The following is a 13,611-nucleotide window of genomic DNA, read 5'->3' as shown; positions in this document are numbered from 1 at the left end:
TGTCTGGTGAGAGAGACAGAGTTGTTCTGGTTATGTATTGCTGAGTAACAAACTACCCCCAAACGTAACTAGAACCAGTTGCCATCGAGTCACTTCCGACTCATGGTGACCCCGTGTGTGTTAGAGTAGAACTGCTCCACAGGGTTTTCAATGGCTGGTTTTTCGGGAGTCAATCGCTGGGCCTATCTTCTGAGGTGCCTCTGAGTGGACTTGAACCTTCAACCTTTGGGTTAGCAGCTAAGTGCATTAACTGTTTGCACCACCCAGAGACTGGAGAGAGAGGGACAACATGAGTTCTCCCACAGGATGTGTGAGAAGTAAGAGGAAAAGGGGCTGGAGAGAGGGTTCTGGAGCCTCCAACCTCTTAGAGAGGGCCAGAGAAAGACAAGCCCACAGTGGAGGAGGAAAGGATCGATAGGAGGCCAAAGGAGAATGACAACAAGTCTGGAAGGTGAAGGAGGGAGGTTGCCGGAAGAGAGCTGTCAGCAGAGCCCTCTGGATGAGCACCATCCTGAACAGGAGAGATTCCTGGAGGGAGCCAGCTTGGAGTGGGCTGGGGAGTGCCTGGACATGGAAGACAGCTATCTAGTCAACCGACTGGAAGAGATCCATATTTGTGCTCATTCCAAAGAAGGTAATCTAACAGATTACGGAAATTATCGAACAATATCATTAATATCACATGCAAGTAAAATTTTGCTGAAGATCATTCAAAAGTGGCTGCAGGAGTACATTGACAGGGAACTGCCAGAAATTCAAGCTGGATTCAGAAGAGTACGTGGAACGAGGGATATCATTGCTGATGTCAGATGGATCCTGGCTGAAAGCAGAGACTACCAGAAAGGTGTTTACCTGTGTTTTATTGACTGCAAAGGCATTCAACTGTGTGAATCATAACAAATTATGAATAACTTAGTGAAGAATGGGAATTCCAGAACACTTAATTGTGCTCATGCGGAACCTGTACATAGACCAAGAGGTAGTTCTTGAAACAGAAAAATGGGATACTGCGTGGTTTAAAATCAGGAAATGTGTGTGTCAGGGTTGTATCCTTTCACCAAACTTATTCAATCTGTATGTTGAACAAATAATCCTAGAAGCTCAACTGTATGAAGAAGAACAGGACATCAGGATTGGAGGAAGACTCATTAACAACCTGTGATATGCAGATGACATACTTTTCTTGCTGCAAGTGAAGAGAACTTGAAGCACGTACTGAAGATTAGAGACCACAGCCTTCAGTATGGATTACACCTCAACAGAAAGAAAACAAAAATCCTCACAACTGCTTTCAGCCAAGATCCATCTGACATCAGCAATGATATCCCTTTTCCACGTCCTCTTCTGAATCTGGCTTGAATTTCTGGCAGTTTCCTGTCGATGTACTGTTGAAACCATTTTAAAATTATCTTCAGCAAAATTTTACTTGCATGTGATATTAATGATATTGTTGGATAATTTCTGCATTCTGTTGGATCACCTTTCTTTAGAATGGGCACAAATACGGATCTCATCCAGTTGGTTGGCCAGGAAGCTGTCTTCCAAATTTCTTGGCATAAATGAGTGAGCACCTCCAGTGATGCGTCTGTTTGTTGAAACATCTCAACTGGTATTCTGTCAATTCCTGGAGGCTTGTTTTCCGCCATTCCCTTCAGTGCAGCTTGGACTTCTTCCTTCAGTACCATTGGTTCTTGATCATGTGCTGCCTCCCGAAATGATTGAACATCAGCCAATTCTTTTTGGTACAGTGACTCTGTGTAGTCCTTCCATCTTCTTTTGATGCTTCCTGTGTGGTTCAATATTTTCCCCATAGAATCCTTCAGTATTGCAACTCGAGTCTTGAATTTTTTCTTCAATTCTTTCAGCTTGAGAAATGCTGAGTGTGTCTTCCCTTTTGGTTTTCTTTATTTCTTTTATTTATTTATTTTTTATTGTACTTTAGACGAAGGTTTACAGAACAAACTAGTTTCTCATTAAACAATTAATACACATATTGTTTTGTGACATTGGTTGCCAACCCCATGGCATGTCAACACTCTCACCTTCTCAACCTTGGGTTCCCCATTACCAGCTTTCCTGTCCCCTCCTGCCTTCTCATCCTTGCCCCTGGGCTGGTATGCCCATTTAGTCTCGTTTGGTTTTATGGGCTTGTCTAATCTTTGGCTGAAGGGTGAACCTCAGGAGTGACTTCATTACTGAGCTGTAAGGGTGTCTGGAGGCCATACTCTCGGGGTTTCTCCAGTCTCTGTCAGACCAGTAAATCTAGTCTTTTTTATGTGTGTGAGTTAGAATTTTGTTCTACATTTTTCTCCAGCTCTGTCCGGGACCCTCTGTTGTGATTCCTGTCAGAGCAGTCAGTGGTGGTAGCCGGGCACCATTTAGTTGTGCTTAGCTCAGTCTGGTAGAGGCTGTGGTAGTTGTGGTCCATTAGTCCTTTGGACTAATCTTTCCCTTGTGTCTTTGGTTTTCTTCATTCTCCTTTGCTCCAAACAGGGTGGGACCAGTGGAGTATCTTAGATGGCCACTCACAAGCTTTTAAGACCCCCGATGCTAATCACCAAAGTAGGATGTAGAACATTTTCTTTATAAACTATGTGATGCCATCTGAGCTAGATGTTCCCGAGACCATGGTCTCATACAATATCTGTCCTTTTGTGATTGACTTATTTCCCTCAGCATAATGCCCTCCAGATTCATCCATGTTGTGAGATGCTTCAAAGATTCATCATTGTTCTTTATTGTTGCATAGTATTCCATTGTGTGTATATACCATAATTTGTTTATCCATTCATCTGTTGATGGGCACCTAGGTTGTTTCCATCTTTTTGCTGTTGTGAACAATGCTGCAATTAACATGGGTGTGTATATATCTGTTCATGTGACGGCTCTTATTTCTCTAGGATATATGCCTACGAGTGGGATTGCTGGATCATATAGAATTTCTATTTCTAGCTTTTTAAGAAAACGCCATATCGTTTTCCAAAATGGCTGTACGATTTTGCATTCCCACCAGCAGTGCATAAGAGTTCCAGTCTCCCCACAGCCTCTCCAACATTTGCTATTTTCTGTTTTTTTAATTCGTGCCAGTAATGTTGGGGTGAGATGGTATCTCATTGTGGTTTTGATTTACATTTCTCTAATGGCTAGTGATCTCGAGCAATTCCTCATGTATCTGTTAGTCACCTGAATGTCTTCTTTGGTGAAGTGTCTGTTCATATCCTTTGCCTATTTTTTAATTGAATTATTTGTCTTTTTGTTGTAGACGTGCTGGATTTTCCTGTAGATTATAGAGATTAGACGTTTGTCGGATTTGTCATAGCCAAAATTTTTTTCCCAGTCTGTAGGTTGTCTTTTCACTCTTTTGGTGAAGTCTTTTGATGAGCGTAAGTGTTTAATTTTTAGACGATCCCAGTTATCTAGCTTATCTTCTATTGTTTGTGTATTGTTAGTTATGATTTATATCCTATTAATGCTGTGTATTAGGGCCTCTAGAGTGGACCCAATTTTTCTTCTATGATCTTTACAATTTTGGGTTTTATTTTTAAGTCTTTGATCCATTTTGAAATAGTTTTTGTGTATGGTGTGAGGTATGGGTCCTGTTTCATTTTTTTGCAGATGGATATCCAGTTTTGCCAATACCACTTGTTAAAAATACTGTCTTTTCCCCATTTGATGGACTTTGGGTCAATGTGTCAAATCTATTCTTGAGATGGTATCTAAATTCAGGTGGAATATAGTCAAAGTTGTACTTTGGCTCCCATGGCCTTCAGTTTTCTTTAGCTTCAACTTGAACTTGCATATGAGCAATTGATGTTCTGTTCTGCAGTTGGCCCCTGGCCTTGTTCTGACTGATGATATTGAGCTTTTCCATCATCTCTTTCCACAGATGTAGTCGATGTGATTGCTGTGTTTTCCATCCAGTGAGGTCCACGTGTATAGTGGCCCTTTATGTTGTTGAAAAAAGATATTTCCAGTGAAGAAGTCGTAGGTATTACAAAATTCTCTCATGCGATCTCCAGCGTCATTTCTACTACCAACGTGGTATTTTCCAACTACTGATCCTTTTTCTTTGTTTCCAACTTTAGCATTCCAATCACCAGTAATTATCGATGCATCTTGATTGCAGGTTTGATCAATTTCAGACTGCAGAAGATGTAAAAATCTTTAATTTCCTAATCTTTGGCCTTAGTGGTTGGTGCATAAATTTGGGTAACAGTCGTATTAACTGGTCTTCCTTGTTGCATGGGGGTGTTATCCTATCACTGACAGAGTTGTTCCTCAGGATAGTTCTTGAAATGTTCTTTTTGACTATGAATGCAACACCATTCCTTTTCAATTTGTCATTCCTGACATGGTGGACCATATGATTATCTGATTCAAAAAAACCAAGACCAGTCCATTTCAGTTAACTAATGCCTGAGATATCTGTCTTTATGTGGTCCATTTCTTTTTTTTATTGTAGTTTAACTGAAAGTTTACAATTCAAGTTAGTCTCTCATACAAAAATTTGTACATACATTGTTATGTGACCCTAATTGCTCTCCCTATACTGTGACAGCACACTCTTCCTTTCCACCCCTGATTTCCCGTGTCCATTCAACCAGCTCCTAACCCTCTCTGCCTTCTCATCTCACCTCCAGACAGAAGCTGCCTATTTAGTCTCATGTATCTACTTGAGCTAAGAAGCACACTCTTCACGAGTATCATCTGATGTCCCATAGTCCAGACGGATCTTTGTCTGAAGAGTTGGCCTCAGGAATTGTTTTAGTTCTGGGTTGACAGAGAGTCCGAGGGCCATGCTTTCTGGGATTCCTCCAGTCTCAGACCATTAAGTCTGGTCTTTTTACTAGAGTTTGAGTTCTGCATCCCACCCTTCCCCTGCTCCATCAGGGACTCTCTGTTGTGTTCCCTGTTAGGGCAGTTGGTGGTGGTAGCTGGGCCCCATCTAGTTCTTCTGGTCTCACGCTGATGAAGTCTCTGGTCTATGTGGCCCTTTCTTTCTCTTGGGCTAATGCTTTTTTTGTGTCTTTGGTTTTCTTCATTCTCCTTTCCTCCAGGTGGTTGGGACCAATTGATGCATCTCAGATGGCTGCTTGCTAGCTTTTAAGACCCCAGACGCCACTCACCAAAGTAGGATGCAGAATGTTTTCTTAATAAACTTTGTTATGCCAATTGACCTAGCTGTCCCCTGAAAGCATGGTCCTCAGGCCCCCGCCCCGTCTGCTCTGTCCCTCAAAGTGTTTGACCGTATTCAGGAAACTTCTTAGCTTTGGTTTAGTCCTGTTGTGCTGCCTTCCCCTGTAATGTGTGCTATCCTTCCCTTCACCTAAGTTAATTCTTGTCTACTGTCTAGTTAGTGAATAACCCTCACCCTCCCTTCCCACCCTCGTAACCATCAAAGAATGTTTTCTTCTGTGTTTAAGCCTTTTCTTGAGTTCTTATAATAGTGGTCTTATACAATATTTGTCCTTCTGTGACTGACTAAATTCACTCAGCATAATGCCTTCCAGATTTCTCTATGTTACGTTTCACGACTTCATCATTGTTCTTTATCGTTGCATAGTATTCCATTGTGTGAATACACCATAATTTGTTTATCCATTCATCTGTTGATGGGCACCTAGGTTGTTTCCATCTTTTTGTTATTGTGAACAGTGGTGCAGTGAACATGGGTGTGCATATATCTGTTCGTGTGACGGCTCTTATTTCTCTAGGATATATTCCTAGGAGTGGGATTGCTGGATTGTGTGGTATTTCTATTTCTAGCTTTTTAAGGAAGCGCCAAATCGATTTCCAAAGTGGTTGTACCATTTTACATTCCCACCAGCAGAGTATAAGTGTGCCAGTCTCTCCACAACCTCTCCAGCATTTATTATTTTGTGTTTTTTGGATTAATGCTAGCCTTGTTGGGGTGAGACAGTATCTCATTGTAGTTTTGATTTGCATTTCTCTAATGGCTAATGATCGTGAACATTTCTTCATGTGTCTGTTAGCCACCTGAATGTCTTCTTTGGCGAAGTGCCTGTTCATATCCTTTGTCCATTTTTTAATTGGGTTATTTGTCTTTTTGTTATTGAGGTTTTGCAGCATCTTGTAGATTTTAGAGTTTAGATGCTGATCAGATTTGTTGTAGCCCAAAATTTTTTCCCAGTCTGTAGGTTGTCTTTTGACTCTTTTGGTGAAGTCTTTTGATGAGCATAAGTGTTTGATTTTTAGGAGCTCCCAGTTATCTAGTCTCTCTTCTGGTGCCTGTGCATTGTTACTTATGGTTCGTATTCTGTTTATGCCATGCATTAGGACTCTTAGCATTGTCCCTATTATTTCTTCCATGATCTTTATTGTTCTCAATTTTACATGTAGGTCTTTGATCCATTTTCAGGTAGTTTTTGTGAATGGTGTGAGGTATGGGTCCTGTTTCAGTTTTTTGAACGTGGATATCCAGTTATGCCAGCACCATTTATTAAAGAGACTGTCTTTTCCCCAGTTAATGGACTTTGGGCCTTTGTCAAATATCAGCTGCTCATAGGTGGTTGAATTTATGTTTCCATTTCATTTTTAATGACTTCCAATTTTCCTAGGTTCATGCTTTGTACCTTCCACGCTCTGATTATTAACGGATGTTTGCAGCTGTTTCTTCTCATTTTGAGTTATGCCACATCAGTAGATGAAGGCCCTGAAAGCTTGACTCCGTCCATGTCATTAAAATCAACTCTACTTTGAGGGGAGCCCTGGTGGTGCAGTGGTTAAGAGCTTGGCTGCTAACCAAAAGGTCTACAGTTCGAATCCACCAGCCGCTCCTTGGAAACCTTATGGGGCAGTTTAGGAGGTAGCCCTTCCCCGGTGCTGTTTAGAGTGCCTTCCAACCTGAGGGGCTCATCTTCCAGCACTATATCAGACAATGTTCTGCTGCTATTCACAAAGTTTTCACTGGCCAGTTTTTCAGAAGTAGTTTGCCAGGTCCTTCTTCCTAGTCTTTCTTAGTCTGGAAGCTCTGCTGAAACCTGTCTACCATGGGTGATCCTGCTGGTATTTGAAATGCCAGTGGCATAGCTTCCAGCATCACAGCGACACACAAGCCACCACAGTACGACAAACTGACAGATGCGTGGGGATGCTCATAAACTGGAAAAAAAAAAAAACCCACAAAACCCAAATCCATTACCACTGAGTTGATTCCGACTCATAGCAACCCCATAGGACAGAGTAGAACTGCCCTATAGGGTTTCCAAGGAGTGGCTGGTAGATTCAAACTGCTGACCTTTATGGTTAGCAGCAGAGCTCTTAACCACTGCGCCACGAGGGCCCCAGGGTGCACATAGTAGGTGCTAAATAAATGGTTGTAACTCTTAATAGTAAAATGGAACTTACCTCATAGGACTTTCATTCATTCATTGTACATTCATTGAGGACAGTGACTGTCTCTTTACTTCGTTCACATCTGTCACAGCATCTGCCCGTGACTACTGCTCAGTAAGTATTTTTAGAATAAATGAATAAAACAGTGAACGGCCCCCTCAATTATAAATAACTAACTTTCTCACTGAAGACCTCCAGAGCAGCTGACACCTGGCTCCGTGGGCCTTTGCTCCTTACTGAGAGGATCTCTTTGGGTGTTTTTCTTTTAGTCTGAAGGTTTTAAAACAGAGTTTTCCTCTATAATCTCTGTTACAGAAAGAACGGTGTCCGCCCAGAATATGTGTTGTAAATCCTAACCTCTATGCCTGTGGTTGTAATCCCATTTGGGAATGGATTGTCTTTGTTATGTTAATGAGATAGGATTAGTGTAGGCCATATCTTGAGATATAGAAGAGATTAAACTCATGCTAGCAAGCAGAGATGGGGGAGGAGAGATGCCAGGCCACATGGAGATCACCCAGAAGCAGAAGCTGAAAAGAGGCAAGGACCTTCCTCCAGAGCCAACAGAGGGAGAAAGCCTTCCCCTGGAGCTGGTGCCCTGAATTTGGACTGCTAGCCTCCTAAACTGTGAGATAATAAATTTCTGTTTGTTAAAGCCACCCCCTTGTGGTATTTCTGTTATAGCAGCACTAGAGAACTAGGACAATCTGTAAGCTTTTTAATATGAGAAAAGAAGAAAAACAAGAAGAGAATGCACCCGACTGTGTCACTTTGCAGACCTCAGTGCCTGCCTAGGACCATCAACTCTGCAGACACTAAGGTCACGGTGAAGGGCATGGCCTCTAGGCCCTATTTGCTGTAAGCAGGCTGGGGTGTTGCTGTGGGGCCTGAAAGCATTAGAGACTCAAAGGATTTTAGTTTACAGGTGGTCCTGGAGGCCAGAGAGAGGCTTTGGAAGTGACTTCCAGGAGGAGTCTGTTTTAAACAATCACGTTTCCATTCAGCGCTGCCCCAAGTCTTTTGCCAGGGTTGCCTTGGCAGAGAAACAGGAATCTGTGTGTGTTTCCTCATTTTCCTGCTCCAGGCAGTCCTCTGTAAGAGGCTCAGGCAATGAGGAAAGGTGCTGTTCCAACAGGGTCATTAGCTCTTGAGTAAGGAGGCAGCCTGGCTCCTTCAGAGCCCTTGTCAGAGGGCATTGGGAGGCTGCCATCTTCCAGGTTCAGGGTTATGACCTAGCCAGAAGGCTGTAACTCAGGTGGTGAACCCACCCGAGGCAGGGGTGGCAGCAGGCTCTGGGGGTGGGAACGGAGCTGCCCTTCTTCCGCCTTCTCCCCACAGGCTTGGTTTCACAATGATCCCCTAATGCCTCTTCATGGCTCTAACCAGTTTGTCATTGAGTCAACTCTGACTCATGATAATCCCCTGTGTGTCAGAGTAGAGCTGTGCTCCATAGGGTTTTTAATGGCTGATTTTTCGGAAATAGATTGCCAGGCCTTTCTTCCTAGGCACCTCTGGGTAAACTCAACCTTCCATCCTTTTGCTTAGCAGCCAAGCGTGTTTGCACCAACCAGGGATTGCTCATGTCTCTCTATGACACAGCAAACCCTAACGCTCCTTATTCTTGCAGCTTTCATGTCAGCGTATTCTCTTTGAAATGTTGGAAAGGCGCCACTTTTGGTGAATGAGCTCAGGGAAACCACTGCTCCCTCCCTCCTTTGAGACAAGACTCCTTTCCTCCCCTCCTTTCCCCTGTTCCCCCTTCTCTTTCTCTTCTCTCCCCTCCCCTCCCTCTCACTGTCCCCTCTCCTCCCCTTCCCAGAATACCAGGAATCGAGTGTGAATTGCGGCTTCTCTTGGTTTGCCTTCTGTGGGGTCCTGACCTGGTGGTTTCCTTTCTGTGCAGGTTTGTGGATTTCCACGCAGCCGCTTCCACCTGCTCGCCCTCCCGTGCCTCCCTGCTCACAGGCCGGCTGGGTCTTCGCAATGGGGTCACCCACAACTTTGCAGTCACCTCTGTGGGGGGCCTTCCGCTCAACGAGACCACCTTGGCGGAGGTGCTGCAGCAGGCTGGCTACGTCACCGGCATGATAGGTAACACGGGTCCTGCAGCCGGGACCCCATCTTCCGGCTGTGCTTACTCTGGTGGCTGCTCGTGTTAGCTTAGCCCCAACCTGCTGCTGCTGTTCTGTTCGTGCCTGCTTTCTTTCTTTCATTTCTCGCTACTTAAGTTAGGAATGCTTGCAGCTATAGGAAATTGAAAAGACGTATGGATGAGAACATTTATGGAGCTATTTTCTCACATTATACCAAGCTTAGAGACAGTGTTTGCTTCCATTAGCTCCACTACTCAGAGATGTCAGTTGGAGCCAGGGGTTTTCTGTATCTCTGCTCTCCGTCCTTAGTGTGTTGGCATTTGTCCTCAGCCTTGTTGCCTCATGGTTCAGTAGAGCGGCTGCAGTGCCATTCACTGCACGTGGGTGTCAGGGAGGAAGGAGAGATGGTGCCAGCCTCATTTGTCCGCTTTGATCAGAAAAGCAAATCTTTTTTCAGACACTCCCTTGGCCCCCAGCGGAATTGCACTTATGTCTGATTGGCTGGAACTGTATCACATGGCCATCGCTAGCTGCAGGAAAGGCTGGGAAGTTGGGGACAGGATTAGAATGGTTGACTTGGGCTTGGACACGTTGATCCTTTACCCACCTGAGCAAAACCAAGTTCTAGTAGCAGGATAAATGGGGACCTGGGTATAGGGTAGGCAATCAGCCATATTGTCCAATGTCCTTCCCTTTTTAAGTTTTTTAGGCACCCTTTATTCAACATTGAGTTAAGTGTTTATTTGCACCAGGGCACGGGGATGCATGCCATTTAAGATTATTTCTCCCATTTTATAGTTGAGAAAACTGAATTTCAGACAGGTGAAGAGACTCGTTCCAAGTTACCTAGCCAGGAGCTGGTAAAGGCTGGATCTAGACAGGTGTATATGGCTCTTATCTGCACAGCCTCGCCATCTGTCTCCCCTCTGAGACTAATAAAACGCTGCAGTCCCAACAGCATCGTCCGGCTGCCTGTGCTTGTTATTCTTCCTCTCAAAGAGCTGAGTCCTTTGGGATTCCTGCTCCCTCCCCCGCACGTGAAGTGGCAGGGGAGAGCCTACAGAACACAGTGAACAGGGGGCAGGGACAGTCCCTGTGGGTGTGTTATTGGTGCCTGGAGCTTCCCGTATTCAACTGTAGGAGGCTGCTTTACCCAGAACAAGGGCTGGCCTTCTGGGATCGGCCCTTCCTCCTCCTCTTGTCAAGGAACCTAACATACTTTTGGGTTGATGTTGTTGTTACTGCAGTCAGGTCAGCCCCTGACTCATGACAGGGCTACACAAGAGAACAAAATGCTGCCTATTCCTGCGCCATCCATGATCTGTTGGGGATCAGACCATTGTGATCCATAGGGTTTTCATTGGCTGATTTTCAGAAGTAGAGCGCTAGGCCTTTGTTCCTAGTCTGTCTTAGTCTGGAAGCTCTGCTGAAACTTGATCAGAATCATAGCAACATGCAAGCCTCCACGGACAGGTGGGTGCTGGCTGCACATGAGGTGCCCTGGCTAGGAATCTAACCCAGATCTTGTGCATGGAAGGTGAGTATTCTACCACTGACCCACCACCGCCGTCTATAGCATACTTTTACAGAAGGCCAAACTGCAATGTGGGACTCATTGTCCCGGGGCGGGGCGCAGGCCCCAGTTGGCGGGAGGATGGACTAGTTAAGGTCCAATTCTACTATCCTTTTGCAATGGCTTTCTCCCCATACCCTGGGGTATAGTAATGTTAATGATATCGGCATTGGCCGTGACCGTTGGTGAAGCTCCCAGGATGAGTGGGGCATCCTTACCAGACACAGTTCATGAATCATTTGCCTTACTACTCACAGCTCTCTGGGTTTAACCCCAGCGCTGTCTGACTCCAGCACCTTGTGCTGCCCTGGGGAGCTGGAGTCTTCTTGAGCTGGATTTGACCTCATTTGCCCCTCCCTCTTCACTCCTTCAAACTCCAAGTAAGCAACTGATCCACAGGGTTTTTACTGGCTAATTTTCAGAAGTAGATCTCCAGGCCTTTCTTCCTAGAATGTTGAAGATGAAGATGGCACAGGACCAGGTAACATTTTGTTCTGTTGTCATAAGGTCGCCATGAGTTAGAGCTGACTTGATGGTACCTAATGACACAACAAGCAGCTGCTAACAGGCCAAGAGTTCAGCCATCACTCCGACCCCTCACTACTCACTGCACCTTTTGAATGTTCTGGACAGGATATTTAAGCACTTCCACTTGTTGAAATTAGGAGCTAAAGGACACATACAGAGAAAATAAAAAACCTACTCTTACCCACACTTTCCTTCTAATCCTGGTCCGTGTTTATGTGGTTCTACATAGTTATGCACCTTCCACTTCGCTTCTCATGATTTTATATTTCCATGGAATGCTTAATCCATACACTTGTCTTTTCCCTCCCTCAGCTTTCTTATTCGATTTTTTTCAAACCTACAGAGCCGTTGCAAAAAGAGAATCGTGGACATCTATGTGCCCTTCACCTAGATTCACCGGTTGTTAATTTTTGCTGTATGCATTTGTCTTTAGAAGATAGTTTTGTAGTATTTTATTGAGGCCACACAAAATTATCTGCTCATCTATACTGCTCCGGTTGCCTGTTTTAAGTTCTCTCTTCCCTTTGTGTTTATTTAATGCCACTACTGTTTGGGTCTTCGTACAATGTGCTTTCCCTTTCCCACTTGCCTTGTGGGTGATTCCCCTGGGGGGATACCCCTCGGAACAGAATTAGCTGTTCAAAGAGTTGCAGCGTTGTCAGAGCTCTTGCCACATGCTGCTCAGTTTTTCTCCCCGACCAAACCCATTTACAGAGTGACAAGCAGCTGTGGGTCTGGGTTTCCTCATTGGCTGGCCTGGTAGATGTCTCAGCGCGTGAACTGCAGTGGCAAGGCGTTCTCTTGGACGGCCTCCGCAGGCTGAGGACGCCGGCCAGAGAAGAAGCTGACAACACCAACCCGGAACTGAGCGTCTCCGAGACGGCACCGGGAAATGCACAAGCACCCCGGGCCGCCTGGGGCCTTTGCAGGCCCCCCCGCTTTCCATACAGGAGGGCAGAGAGGAAGGTGTAATGGGCATGGCAGTTGACTTCCAAAACATCAGCCACTGAAAACCCTGTGGAGCACAGTTCTACTCTGACACACATGAGGTCACCATGAGTTGGGGTCGACTTGGTGGCAACAGGTGTTTGGAGTCCCTGGGTGGTGCAAATGATTAATGCGCTCCACTGCTAACTGAAAGGTTGGAGGGTTGAGTCTACCCAGAGGCACCTCGGAAGAAAGGCCTGGCAATCTACTTCCAAAAAACCAGCTACTGAAAACCCTATATAACACAGTTCTACTCCGACACCCAAGGGGTTGCTCTGGGTTGGAGTCGACGCTGCAGCAGCTGGTTTTCCTGCTGGTTGTTGTGGTCGCTGCTGTTGGCTTGTCTCTCATGCTGGCTTTCCTGCTTGGGCCCTGAGTCATCCTTACCTACTTGCTGTCTCCCTGTGGACTCCCTCTCGGTCCCAGAGAGCAAGACGTGGCTTTCTCGCCACATTTGCGAGCTCTCTGTGCTTGTCCTTGGTAAAGGGCAAAGCCGATGGAGACCTGAGTGTTTAATCAGGTCCCCAGAGGGTCTGGGTCCCCCACTGGGATTCCTCTGAACGTCTCTCTCTTGTTTTCCTACAGGCAAATGGCATCTTGGGCACCACGGCTCTTATCACCCCAACTTTCGTGGTAAGAATTCTTTTGGGGTTTTGTTACCTGGAAGAGAGAAAATAAAAATCTCCGTGTAGAAGGACTTCATGAATGTTTAAGCCATCCTGCCCCTTGGGGGGAATCCTTGGGTGGTGCAAATGGTTGATGCGCTTGGCTGCTAACCAAAAGGTTGGAGTTCGGAATCCATCCCGAGATACCTCAGACGAAAGGCCTGGTGATCCACTTCCAAAAAATCAGCCATTGAAAACCCTATGGCACACAGTTCTGCTTTGACACATGAGTTGGGGTTGACTTGAGGACAACTGGTTTGGCCCTTGGGGTACTTCCCCCCTAAGTTAGGATTTCCTTGTTTGCAAGGTCACTTGGGCAAGTTTAAGATGCCTAGGGTGCCCCCTTGACCTCACGCCCCTCTCACTTGGCACCTTTTCTGGCTCCTCTTTCCTTGGTGCCTGTCTACCT

At 45.3% G+C, this 13,611-nt stretch overlaps 1 protein-coding gene across 1 annotated transcript in view; it reads left to right on the top strand.

Moving 5' to 3' along the window:
- The window catches only part of ARSG (arylsulfatase G), an 89,779-nt gene that overhangs the window by 19,034 nt on the left and 57,134 nt on the right, over nt 1-13,611 (top strand). The window contains exons 2-3 of the mRNA XM_023729436.1: nt 9,260-9,447; nt 13,123-13,170. Of these exons, the coding sequence (XP_023585204.1) occupies nt 9,260-9,447; nt 13,123-13,170 (236 nt within the window). The remainder of the gene's footprint in view (nt 1-9,259; nt 9,448-13,122; nt 13,171-13,611) is intronic.

This window comes from Trichechus manatus, unplaced genomic scaffold (genome assembly GCF_000243295.1).
Source record: "Trichechus manatus latirostris isolate Lorelei unplaced genomic scaffold, TriManLat1.0 scaffold00028, whole genome shotgun sequence".
In the NCBI taxonomy this organism is placed as follows: Eukaryota; Metazoa; Chordata; class Mammalia; order Sirenia; family Trichechidae; genus Trichechus; species Trichechus manatus.
This window is presented reverse-complemented; position numbering and strand designations above follow the sequence as displayed.